The sequence below is a fragment of the Oncorhynchus nerka genome, linkage group LG4, assembly GCF_034236695.1.
Source record: "Oncorhynchus nerka isolate Pitt River linkage group LG4, Oner_Uvic_2.0, whole genome shotgun sequence".
Classification (NCBI taxonomy): domain Eukaryota; kingdom Metazoa; phylum Chordata; class Actinopteri; order Salmoniformes; family Salmonidae; genus Oncorhynchus; species Oncorhynchus nerka.
Window position 1 is genome coordinate 56,814,958 of NC_088399.1, and position 14,197 is coordinate 56,829,154.

The 14,197-nt window shown below is 40.9% G+C and overlaps 1 protein-coding gene across 1 annotated transcript; it reads left to right on the top strand.

The window, feature by feature from the left end:
• The first annotated feature begins 3,220 nt into the window (after positions 1-3,220).
• Positions 3,221-8,757, top strand: nrm (nurim). Its single transcript, XM_029657916.2, has 4 exons — positions 3,221-3,473; positions 5,405-5,598; positions 5,726-5,902; positions 6,220-8,757. Exons 1-4 carry the CDS (start codon positions 3,323-3,325, stop codon positions 6,523-6,525), a joined length of 828 nt encoding a protein of 275 aa, XP_029513776.2. The 5' UTR covers positions 3,221-3,322; the 3' UTR covers positions 6,526-8,757.
• The last annotated feature ends 5,440 nt before the right edge of the window (positions 8,758-14,197 follow it).

Genomic DNA, 14,197 nt, shown 5'->3' on the forward strand with positions numbered 1-14,197 from the left:
ACTTATTCAGTGAAAACAGCCAAATATATCCAAATTAGTAACCACATTGTGGGCCAGTTAAAATACAAAAATCATGACAGATTTGACAAATAATTACTTTGTTTGATCAGATTTGTCAGAGGAGTGCTAATCTGTTTTTTTTATTTATTTTACTAGGCAAGTCAGTTAAAGAACAAATTCTTATTTTCAATGACGGCCTAGGAACAGTGGGTTAACTGCCTGTTCGGGGGCAGAACGACAGATTTGTACCTTGTCAGCTTGGGGATTTGAACTTGCAACCTTCTGGTTACTAGTCCAACACTCTAACCACTAGGCTACCCTGCCACCCCAGTGGATATATATACGCTATATAATGGAATGTCTGTGTTCCATTGACTCCTTGCAGATGTTCCATTGACTCCTTTACCGCATCTATGTTACATCTACCCCTGAGTCCAGGTTGCCGTTGAAGCCTTGACACCCTCCCTCTCTGTTTTTGCTTTATTGATGCCCTACAATGAATAACAATATTTAATTAATTGTTAGAAGACTACGTTTTATAAGTGTGCAGCATTCTTTGGGTCCCTCATTGTGTGTTGTGTTGATTATAATGCAGAGGGCATTTATTTTCTATAACATCAATATTTTAGTACACTAGGAAAGGGAGATTTGTGTTGTCCAAAGACAATTAAGAAGGTGTAGTTTAGGCTATAGTTTTTTATTTGGCAGAATGCTTATGACATATTTCAATATAGGCGAACCTGTGTTACCGTTTCTGCCACAGTGTCATCATGTATCAGTTTTTTTGTGTGGACCCATGCAGATGTCAACTTTTGGGCTTTTCTCTCACTGCAGTATTGAGACATCCTCCTGCCTCCACATGCCTAATGCCATATGGCTAGCATTCCTGAGATGGAGCCCGGGGCACAAGATAGGAACCCTAGGAAGACCACATGAGGGCAGCAACACAGAACTAATGGTCACTGATTAAAGTGACTGCCCAGTGTTTCCAGATTTCTATCAAATATGACCTATAATTACTTTTGGGGTATGAGTTAACAAAATATGAACTTTTAAAAGTGAGATTTTTACTGGACAGTGACTTTTAAACTGACTTGCACAGTTAAATAATGGTTCAATCAACACATGGGAGCTCAGGATGATAGACGAGATTCCCACTAGTAAACACCAGTTAGAGAGCCGTTCAAGTGGATTTTCCCCAGTTGTGCAGGGTTCATTTCCACTTCCCACTAGGTTATGAACACAGCATCATTTATATCCTAAAATTAGAAGCTCACATAGAGAGGCTTCTGGAAGTGGAGATGGACTCCCAGACCAGTACTGACATCTACTTTGGTAAGGCAGATATCAAGACCACAGCTTTGGTCGAACGTTAGGTTCTCTTCTATACTGTAGCAAGATAGCAGCATACCTGTTTTATGTTGGGGTACTGTACTCTGGTATTCAACAGATCTAAATAGCTCTGCAGTGTGTGATTGTGTGCTAGGCTGCTTGCATTTGTGATTGGGGAAAGGATCAGATGTCAGAGTATTTCAGTTGACCGTTCAGCTCATGCTGGATGATCGAGGGATACTGAAAGAAACGTAGTTACAGTGTGTAGTTTGTGTGTATTGTGTGTGTGTGTGGTCTGACAATTTCAGGGAGCTGTGTAAGATGCAGTGAAGCAGTATACGGTATTGGCCGGGCTTGCCAGGCAATGGGAAAGCTATACCATGACACCTGTTTCACCTGCAGTGCTTGCAGTACATGTCATGCATCTATTCTACACACAAACATGCACACAAAAAAACAAATGTAATTTCATTAACAGCCTTCCCTGTTTTAATTCAGCTGTGTTTTGGTTATAGTTGTGACTATTCCGACTGGAATAGTCTTTATCCCACCCCACACTCTCTCACTATCCCTCATTTGAACTCTCTTTCATGTTTAGGTCAAACGCTAAAAGGCAGGCCATTTTACTACATGTCAAAAATAATATTTTGTGAAGATGACTTCCTGGTAAGCATCTCAATGTCTTTAAATCAGATATCAGTTAAGGGTGTGGTTCTGCTTCTTAATTGTTATGCAAAGGACATTCAGTATATTCAAACGTATTCAATTAGTTAATCAAGTACTGTCTCTTGTTATGAGAATTTGATTAAATATACGCTATTTTTCAATTACTTTGAAAGTACTCCAGAATTCTGTAATGCCTATGGATGTTTAATAAAAGAAAAGGTTTACTGTATCAGAGACTACCACAGGTGAGTTTGATTGCATTACTACTCCAACACAATGAGCAAGACCTTCACACACCCTTAAATCAACATCAACACCCTGTTACAGACACACCTTTATACAGCATAGCAATAATGATTAAACTATTACCACAATTGAGTCAATCACATTTCTCTATTTCATTTACATCTTGTCCTTTTATTCTCAGGCTTGTGGCACCTTGCTGTGCAACTTGTGGCCAGACAATTCTGCCATCTGAGGTTAGCTATGATATCTTGCTTTTGAATGTTTGAGCAGGTTCTAACTAAAAGCATGGCATAATAGCCTGGGTGCCAGTTGTTTCTGAGCAGATCCAAACAGACTGAGATACAGGCTATGATATAAGGCTATTTTGCTAAATGGTGCATGTGTTAATAATGAGTTGTCTGTCCAGAGAAGGATCTGGACCTCTGTCTGTATATCTGTCTTCCCTTAGGGCTCAAGAGAGTCCGTTCAGGTAGTGGCCTTGGACAGACGTACCATGTGGAGTGCTATCACTGTGATGTTGATTTGAGGTTTGATTGGGAGATTAACCTACACATGATAATCAGAGCGGTGTACCACGAGATGCTGAGCTGGGCTTCCTTTTATATACATTTGATATTGTGATGTGCAAAATCAATCATGTGTTGATTTTTCTGTCCAATTTGTGAGGCTTTAATGTGTATCATAATATATATATAAAAAGCACAAAGTAAGAAGGTGTCTCATTTATTGGACAGTTAGGTACTATATCAGCATTGAGTAAGTCAAATTAAAGTTCTTTACATCCTCGTGGGATTCCGAACCCAGGTCTCTACTCTTCAAGTCTCACTCAGGTTAACAGCGACATCGAGCGTTAATATTTGTCCCCACCGCTCACCTCCCGGAAGAAACTACCGACAGTAGTGAACATTTTTGCTAATGCAGCAGGGTCAGTGCTATCTGAGATCCTTGGGACGGACAGGTAAACGCTATGGTTACGGTTAAACTTACGTCCCAAGGATCCCGCACAGCACTGATCAGAGAGGAAGAGGCGACGCCTCTCGTTCTTTCTGCCTAAAATCAGGAAAAAGTCCATATTGAAATGGCGTCAGTCACTGCTCGTGGTATGACCCTTTGCATCTTGGCGCTGTTAAACTTTGTCTTCGTTTTTATAACCGGTGCAGACTTTGTTCGTTTCATCTCATTTCGAGCGATATATCATAACATCACTGGAGAGTCGCCACTGTGTCAAGGTATGTTTCCTGGCTCTTTGGCAAAGGGTTGTGTGTTCATCAAGAAAAGTAGCACATTCTAGTCTCAAACTATACAAACGGTTCACAGCTGTTGCAACTTCCGGATGTATTGTTTCAGTAGCAAGTTAGAATGTTTTTTTTGAATGGTTCATTCATCTCAATAAATAGTGTAACGAACCTGGGTTTATAAGCGCAACGAGCATGCTTTTGCGGCACAGTCGATAGCGCGCCGGACCTCGGTTTCGAAGGTCGAGGGTTCGAGACCTGCTCCCTGCTGTTTCATTACATTGGTGTCAGAAGTGATCGGACCTTGCATCCACGACGGTGCGCGTTCCTCTAAGACGTAGAGTCGCAAGCTAGCGCTCTTTGAAAGGAGGGAGTAGTGTAACGATCCTGCGTTTATGCGCGCGGAAATCGACCTCGGGCTAGAAGGTCGAGGGTTCGAGACCTGCTCCCTGCCTGCTTCATGACAATACTTTTGGACCTGGAACCGAGACCGTAGAAAAAAGTACTGCAGTCGAAATCGAACGCTGTGATGTAACGTTAATGTGTCTGTGCAAAACAATGTTAGCTGAACATGGTCCGGTTTCCCAAAAGCATCTTACCTTAAAGATCGGACTTTTTTTTTTGTCTTCAATTTTCACCTAAAATGACATACCCAAATCTAACTGGCTGTAGCTCAGGACCTGAAGCAAGGATATGCATATTCTTATATCCCATTTGAAAGGAAACACTTAGAAGTTTTTAGAAATGTGAAATGAATGTAGGCGAATATAAAACATTTAGATCTGGTAAAAGATAATGCAAACAATAAAACATGCTGATAATATAATATTGGAGTCTAGGCACAATTTAGATTTTGGCCACTAGATGGCAGCAGTGTGTGTGCAAAGTTTCAGATTGATTCAGTGAAGCATTGCAATACTGCACAATATTTTCTATGAAGTCTGCCCGACTGTGCCGAATTGGTCAATTTATACATTTTCAAGTACATAACTATAGAGAACATACATTTTGTATTACCATATCATTTTTGTAAGTTTACACACTACCAGGAATGTCATACATGGTGGATCATTAGCTCATACACTAACTTTCACACATCTAGATGGCCGGGCGGGGTGAGTGTGGAGCAAGAGACAACAGGGGTTCAAATTGTAGAACCCAGTTCATACATTTGACTATAACAAAAGATTTTATCAAACAAAACTATGCTACATTTTATCCCTGGGACCCTCGGGATGACAAATCAGAGCAAGATTACTGAATGTAAGTACATAATTTACCTTCGGAGGTGAATGTATCAAACCAGTTGCTGTGATAAACGTTTTTTTTTGTTTTTGTGAACTCTCCTCAAACAATAGCATGGTATTTTTTCACTGTAATAGATACTTGGATAGTGCAGTTAGCTTAAATTCTTGTTAATCTTTCTGCCCATATAAGATATGTCTATGTCCTGGGAAGTTTGCTGTTACTTACAACGTCATTCTAGTCACATTAGCGCACCTTAGCAAAAAGCGTCCCGGTATCTCAATAAATAAATGGGGCAGTGTTGGACTAGTAACCGAAAGGTGACAAGGTACAAATCTGTCGTTCTGCACATGAACAAGGCAGTTAACCCACTGTTCCCAGGCCGTCATTGAAAATAAGAATTTGTTCTTAACTGACTTGCCTAATTAAATAAAGGTAAAATATAAGGACACTGATCTCTTAGAGGTTAAGGCTATGTTCATTGTTAGAACCAATGCTTTTGAGAAACAGGGCCAAGACTGGTACCCTCTGACTAACAAGATCACTTCAACAATGGGAATTCATCATTATACTTTGCTCCAAGACTTTGTTGTTGTCTTGTACTGATAATCACCAACACCTAACCTACCACACCATATACTTATCGTATCCCTCTGTCCATATTTCTATACTTTATATAGACTCTGTACCATGGTCTGTAGCTTTGCGGGACAGCTCTGTTCTCAAGTCTGTGGTTGTGGATCTGGGGCTTCTGGCTCTTTTTATTGTCCAGCACAGCCTATTGGCCTGGGCTCCAGTCAAGCAGGCCTGTCAGTCTGTCCTGGGGGTACTGAACCGGGCCATGTACTGCTCCACCACTGCTATGGCTCTCCAGGTAACACACACACACACACACACACACACTTTCATTTATAAAATCTTATGGTCTTAAAAAAATGATACAATTCAACATTTAAATACCCCTTTTGCTGTCCTACTTCACTGTCTTGTCCCTGTTCTAGATATTGATGCATTACTGGCAGCCTGTGACGGAGGCTCCCTGTCTGTGGTCAGTACGTAATGCCCCATGGAATACCTGGTTCCCCCTGCTCTGTTTCACCCTGCACTTCCTCTGCTGGTCCATCATCTGCAGTATACTGCTGATCTTTGACTATCCTGAACTACTGGGCATCAAGCAGGTGAAGTAAACCCATGCAGCTGTAACAGAGTAAGATTGCAGTCACGTGATTGCGATCAGAGGACCACTAGTTTGAGGCCAGTTAGGGGACAGGGACAGTGGAGGAAGTGATACTGTTCACTTTCACACTGGTTACACCAAAGCATTTTCATGCATCACATTTGATCATTGATCATTGATGTGATGCCAAAGCTATAATTAGTCAGCAATAGAATGATTAAGAATATCCTTCTGATGAAATGTAAATAATAACTGGTATAATATCTGCAATAAGTAATTTATCCCTTTCTCCCGGTCTCCCTCTTCCATCCCTCTCAGGTTTATTATGAGTGCCTTGGTTTGGGAGATCCTCTGGCTCTCAAGTCCCCCCGGGCTCAGCGTCTCTTCGCCCACCTGCGTCACCCCGTGTGTGTGGAGCTGGCTGTGGTGCTGTGGCTCCTCCCTGCCCTGCCCCTGGACAGGCTGCTGCTGGCGGGGAGTCTGTCGGCCTACCTGGCCCTGGCTCACTCCCTGGATACACAGGACTGTGCATACCTCAGTGTCCAGCTGCATAGCAAACTGCGGCTCTTCTCTTTGCCACAGGATGGCACTGCTCAGAACAATGACAACCACAAGCAAGAGTGAATTGAAGTCATGGGTGTTGTAAGCTAGGTTTCCATCCAATTGCCAAAACATAAGAATATTCTAATATGCACATTTTCCCGCCAAAGATGTTTCCGTTAAATTGACTTGTTGGGGATTAAATTACTTTTGCGGTTAAATTCCGATGTACAGAATATTTGTAATTTTTAAAAAGAAAGTTAAATGGGTTTCCATCGCATTTTAAACTCTACTGATGGTATTCTCACACAAAAAATTGCGTTATATGGCGTGGACTTTTCTCGCATGAAAAGGTTGGATGGAAACCTGGTTACTATTGAGAGCAATAGTAATGGCATCTTTTTGATATCACTAACTCCGCCATAGCTCGTTGGTCAAAGCCTATGGGGAAATTAATGTTTTTTTTGTCTCAACTCCGAAAATAAGTTCTGTGGTAAACACAGGTTTAGGAGTTCTTATAGGTTTTGTTCTATTAGATCGTCTTCATCAGCTGATGTCAATTTTGGTTAATTTGAAGCATTTCATGTAATCAAAACAAGCACATAAATTCCAATTTCCACTCAAAATTTTCCGAATTGAAAAGCATTGGAAGAGAATTGGCGTGAGGATTTCATTGTACTTTTTGAGTTGACTGGAATTGAAATGGAATTGACCCCAACTCTGGTTATCTCATAGAACAAAATATATAAGATCTTCTAAGCCTGTGTTAACCTCAGACTTTATTTCTGGTGTTTATCCCAAAACCCCATTCTTTCCCCATTAATTTCCCTTATAGGAATGGCTGAATGAACTAAAGGTAACTAATTTCTGTTTTTGGGGGACTACAAGCTGGTGAGCTTTATTACTACACATACATGAATGGGATCAGATGGGATGTTTGTGTGGCTGCACACAGCAATTGACAAAAGTACACACTGCAGTTTGTTAACTTCACTTGGTAGGGGTAACACTGTTGATTTTAGAAAATGTTAAGATTCAGAACGTCTGTAAATATGCCACCAAGCATTTAGGCATAGCTTTTAACATCAATGTATTTGTAAGTAATTACTCCGAATATATATATATATATATATATATTTTTTTTTATCTAAAAGAGTATATTTTTATATAGCCTATGAACATAACATTACATTTTACATTCCACCCCCAAGTGCTAACTCATAGCCCTTCTAGTAATTTAATAGGATCTCTGTCACAAACTGTCAAACTTCCAGAAATGGCAGCCATATTGGTCAGGGAGAAATCCAACCCAGTCTAACTGGAATGAATGGCATTAGAGGTACAATCCTAAAAGTAAGGCATATGACATAAGAAATTGTGTGATAGAATTATTGTCAACCTAAAATATTGTCATAATTAAAAATTCTGTTTATACAGGTTTCCTACACATTTTCTGTATAAATAGCCTCTAAAATATATGTAAACAGACCATAAATGCCTCCTTGGGAAGCTGTGAGTTCTATTATATGATACAATATCAGTTTACAACTTGTCTAAGTCCTATCATCAACTGATTTCAGCCAGTGTATGGCTGTGGGATGTTGGCATATTGGCAGTTAATTTGAGGGGGGAAATCATTCTGCTAAAACTGTCTGGCTAGCTAGCTAACAAGCACAGTGCAGATAAATTATTCAAAATTTTTTTTTTTTACACTGTCTTATCACTTCACTGGCAAACCATGGTTGACCAACTTCCTGACACAAATGGCTGACCTATATCCCATCATAAGGTTCATGGTCATTCTAGTATTCTAATTATATGTGCCAACTGCTGTTCCACACTGTATTATTTTCAAAATTGGATTATGTCAGTGCTACATTTTGCTGTTGTCTTTCATTTTGTTGTATTTGTCCTGTTCCTTTCCTATTTCCCCACACACATTCTGTCACATTTTGAGGGTGTCTTTGTCTTATCCTTTTCTCTCCATCATCATTGTTTTTATATCCTTTGTGTTGCAGTAAATCAATGTATAATTACTTGAATAGCTGCATTCCTTCTAATTCCAACTGTGAGCATGGATTATAGGAGAGGATAAGGTATTCATTGTTTAATTATTTTATATTGGTCTAATTACAGTATTTTTAACTACATTAATTATTTTAATAAGATAATATATAGGTGAAACTACCTTAGAGCAAACTGTTAATGTGATGCCATATTTTCATCAGTTTTGTACCAACACAAGTTCTTTGTTACACTGGAACAAATTATAAGCAACTAAAACAAAATGTCTCAATAAATACAAGTCATAATGCATTTTTTTCCTATTGTCATTTTTTCTCATTATTTTTTAGAGTTAATTTAAGTTTGATTTAGGCTCTTACCATTGATGTTGGCCAGGACTATTCAACTCTTACCCTACGAAGTTCAGAGCCTGCTGGTTGTCTGTTCTACCTGATAGTGAATTACACCCATCTGGTGTCCCAGGTCTCAATCAGTCCCTGATTAGAGGGGAACAATTAAAAAAAGCAGTGGAACTGACTTCAAGGTTAAGAGTTGAGTTTGCGAGATGTAGGCTATTCTCTCATGCATGATTCCTCCACTGTCTAAACTGGGAAAGTTTTTTTTAAATCCAAGAGAAAATACTATCAGATTTTGGAACCTATCGTATAGGATTTTATCCTATAGGATTCCAATACAAGAATCCAGTAGAAAAACCATATCAGATTTTGGACACGGTTCTATTGGACTGTTATTCCCAGATTCCGTGTGGTTAGTTTGAACAGGACGTGTAATCCGACTCTCCCGTCTCATTCTACTGATTTCAACCAGCTACATTTTGGAGTGATGCATTTTGATTTGGTGGTCGCCAAAACGGAAAGAAAAATGCAACACTTACCAGTACCAGTCAAAAGTTTGGACACACCTACTTATTCAAGGGTTTTTATTTATTTTACTATTTTTGACATTGAAGAATAATAATAGTGAAGACATCAAATCTATGAAACAACACTGTCTTGACTTGACTATCATTAATCTGGTGACTTATTTATTTTATCAACTATGTTTAATTGTTACTCAATTAAATGAATCATATAACAATTAACTCATTAGGAATTTGGGGTACCACGGGAAAATGTTGTTTAATGAGTTACTATCTCCCGACTTAAACTCTAAAGATATATAGATATCTCTTACATCAGTAACAGTCACTTATTAAATCATTACTTCATATCAGTCTCATTCTGAACGTCACATACTCCTTGATATCTGCAAGAACCCTAACCTTATTGATGAATCAGCAATACACCAATTGGCTTAATTATTTATATACTAACTACCTAAATAATAACACAGATTACACACACACAAACACTTACATGCGATAAAAGTCCCTAGTGGACTGACAAGATATGATGGCTTGTTACAAAAGGGAGGGGTCAATAGAACCTTTGAGGAGGGGGGTACTGTCACGCCCTGACCATAGAGAGCCGTTGGGGTTCTCTATGGTGCAATAGGTCAGAGAGTGACTAGGGGGTGTTCTAAGTCTTGAATTTCTATATTGGTGTGAGTATGGTTCCCAATTGGAGGCAGCTGATGATCGCTGCCTCTAATTGGGGATCATACTTAGTGTGGTCCTTTTCCCACCTACGTTTGTGGGATATATTGTTTTGTTTTGGCTCAGAGTCATGTGCGCTACGAACTGCACGTTCGTTTATTCTTTGTTTTTTAAGGTTCACTTTAATAAATATGTGTAACTCTACTCACGCTGCGCCTTGGTCTGCTCATTATGTATACAACGAACGTGACAGAATATCCCACCACTACAGGACCAAGCAGCATACCATGGAGGTAAAGGAGAGCTGGACATGGGAGGAAATAATGGGTGGATGCGAGACCCTTCCTTGGCGGGAGTCGCCAATGAGTATAGGAGGACAGCGACGACGCCGGGGTCCACGGCCACAGAAACCCCAATCATTTTTGGGGGTGGGGTACAAGGGGCTGTGGGTCGAGCCGAGGAGAGAGCCAGAGACCGTCGGGGAGTCAATGGAGATCGGAGAGAGATGTTGGTTAGGTGTATTCTGCATGGCATTCGCCCTGAAGAGCGTGTAATCAGTCCGGTGCCACCTGTGCCGGCTCCACGCACCAGGCCTCCAGTGTACCTCCCCAGCCCGGTACGTCCTGTGCCGGCTCTCCACACTCACACTGAAGAGCGTGTCATTAGTCCGGTGCCACATGTGCCGGCTCCACGCACCAGGCCTCCAGTGCTCCTCCCCAGCCCGGTACGTCCTGTGCCGGCTCCCCGCACTCATCCACCAGTGCGTGTGTACAGTCCGGAGCTTCCAGCGACAGTCAACGGTCCGGAGCTTCCCACGCCGATGCCATGGCCGGAGCCTTCCTCTGCGCCGGTGTCCAGGCACGGCGTCGAGTCCCACTCCATGGCCAGAGCCTTCCTCTGCGCCGGTGCCCAGTCCAGGCACGGCGTCCAGTCCCGCTCCATGGCCGGAGCCTTCCTCTGTGCCGGTGCCCAGTCCGGGAACGGCGTTCAGCCAGGCTTCAGGGTCAGATCTGCGGTCTGGGCGGGGGCTATGTCCTGCACCGGAGCCACCACCGACGCTAGTTGCCCACCCTAACCTTCCCCATCCAGGTTCAGGTTTTGCGGTCAGAGTCCGCACCTTTAGGGGGTACTGTCACGCCCTGACCATAGAGAGCCCTTGGGGTTCTTTATGGTGCAATAGGTCAGAGCGTGACTAGGGGTGTTCTAGTCTTGAGTTTCTATATTGGTGTGAGTATTGTTCCCAATTGGAGGCAGCTGATGATTGCTGCCTGTAATTGGGGATCATACTTAGTGTGGTCCTTTTCCCACCTGCGTTTGTGGGGTTTTGTTTTGGTTTAGTGCTATGTGCACTACGAACTGCACGTTTAGTTTATTCTTTGTTGGTTTTTAAAGGTTCACTTTAATAAATATGTGGAACTCTACTCACGCTGCGCCTTGGTCCACTCATTATGTATACGACGAAAGTGACACAGTTGTGTTGTGACAATGAAGGGGTGGTATACAGAAGATAGCCCTATTTGGTAAAAGACCAAGTCCATAGTATGGCCAGAACAGCTCAAATAAGCAAAGAGAAACGACAGGCCATCATTACTTTAAGACATGAAGGTCAGTCAATCCGAAAGTTTCTTAAAGTGCAGTCGCAAAAACCATCAAGCGCTATAATGAAACTGGCTCTCATGAGGAAAGGAATACCCAGAGTTACCTCTGCTGCAGAGGATAAGTTCATTAGAGTTAACTGCACCTCAGATTGCAGCTCAAATAAATGCTTCACAGAGTTCAAGTAACAGACACATCTCAACATCAACTGTTCAAAGGAGACTGCGTGAATCAGGCCTTCATGGTCGAATTGCTACAAAGAAACCACAACTAAAGGACACCAATAATAAGAAGAGACTTGCTTGGTCCAAGAAACACGAGCAATTGATATTAGACCGGTGGAAATCTGTCCTTTTTTGAGATTTTTGGTATCAACCGCCATGTCTTTGTGAGACGCAGAGTAGATGAATGGATGATATCTGCATGAGTGGTTCCCACCGTGAAGCATGGAGGAGGAGGTGTGGGGGTGATTTGATGGTGACGCTGTCAGTGATTTATTTAGAATTCAAAGCACACTTAACCAGCATGCCTACCACAGCATTCTGCAGCGATACGCCATCCCATCTGGTTTGAGCTTAGTTGGACAATAATTTGTTTTTCAACAGGACAATGACCCAAAACACACCTCCAGGCTGTGTAAGGGCTATTTGACCAAGGAGAGTGATGGAGTGCTGCATCAGATGGCCTGGCCTCCACAATCACCCAACCTCAACTCAATTGAGATGGTTGAGTGAAAGAATAGCAGCCAACAAGTGTTCAGCATATATGGGAACTCCTTCAAGACTGTTGAAAAAGAATTCCTCGTGAATCTGGTTGAGAGAATGCCAAGAGTGTGTAAAGCTGTCATCAAGGCAAAGGGTGGCTACTTTGGAGAATCTCAAATAGAAAATATATTTTGATTTGTTTAACACTTTTCTTGGTTTCTACATGATTCCATATGTGTTAGTTCATAGATTTGATGTCTTCACTGTTATTCTTCAATGTAGAAAATAGTCAAATCAATAAAAACCCTTGAATAAGTAGGTGTGTCCAAACTTTTGACTGGTACTGTAAGTGTTGCATTTTTCTTTCTGTTTTGGCGACCACCAAATCAAAATGCATCACTCCAAAATGTAGCTGGTTGTCTTCAGCAGGTTCTCCTCTAACACGTGATGCAAATCATATTTCCAGTTTCCATGTGGGTTTTGAGTTGTGTTAGTTTCAACAGCCTGATCAATATGAGTGATTCAATGCCACTTGTCAACAGGGTTTTGGTGCATATGCAGGTGCTCGTTTAAAAAAAGACTCAATTGTGGCACATGTACAGTATGTGTAAGTAGTACATTTTCTGTTTATGATTTCAATATATCATAAACTGTTTTGATTTGGACATTTCAAAATGGTGTTTTGACATTGGGCTATTTATCAAAGGTTATTGTAAACAGGAAGCAGCAGCAGCATCATTTTCAACTTATGTTTTAGAAATGTTATTGGAACTTTCAACATTAATTTCCAATAGTATTCTACTTATTAGGTAAAAACTGCTGAATGAGTCCAAAAACTTGATGTGATGTGACTTATTTTGATGACCTGAAATCATGAAAATGGGGTTGACTTACATTTACATTTAAGTCATTTAGCAGACGCTCTTATCCAGAGCGACTTACAAATTGGACTTGCCTGTAATAAGACACATATTGTATATTTATCAATAACAAACAAGAAAAATTATAACTGCTATAAAACATATAACAGCTATAACAATACAGTGACTCAAAACAAAAACAACAAACAAATGGCTATAACTTAGCTAGCTATCTAGCTAGTCAGCTGACAGGCAAAATATGGCTAACAGTCGTTTTTTAGCTAGCATAAAAAAGCATAATATGATGTACAATGACGAAAATATGACAAAAACATTGACAACTTTGTCAGGAACATAAGGAAACCAATACTGTACTCATGGTTCTTGCATTTATTCACAGCACAGTGAAGGATAAATAGAACGATAATGTTAGAAAACCCGAGGTTCTCTGCACAGCCACAGCTGGCAAGCTGAATTTGGGAGTTAGGCTAACACTTACGAGCTCGTGCTTGCTGTGACATCATCGGTCACTCTTAAAGGTACCTGGCATAGGCCCATCCACTTGGGAGCCAGGCCGGCCCACTGGGGAGCCAGGCCCAGCCAATCAGAATGTGTTTTCAACACAAAAGGGCTTAATTACAGACAAAAATTCTCCTCCATATCCCCGCAGTTGAAGAAGCCGGATGTGGAGGTCTTGGGCTGGCATGGTTACATGTGGCCTTTTATTTTCCCCAGCACAATGTGTGTAATGATCATGCTGTTTAATCAGCTTCTTGATATTGCACACCTGTCACAGGTGGATTATTTTGACAAAGGATAAAATGCTCACTAACAGGGATGTAAACACATTTGTGCACAAAATTTGAAAGAAATAAGCTTTTGTGCATATGGAAGATTTCTGGGATCTTTTACTTCAGGCCATGAAACATGGGACCAGTACTTTTACTGTGGCATTTATAATTTTGTTCAGTGTATAATTTTATGGGTTTGTTTAAGAAAAATATGTTCTAATAGAATTCTGATTGGGGTGACAAAAT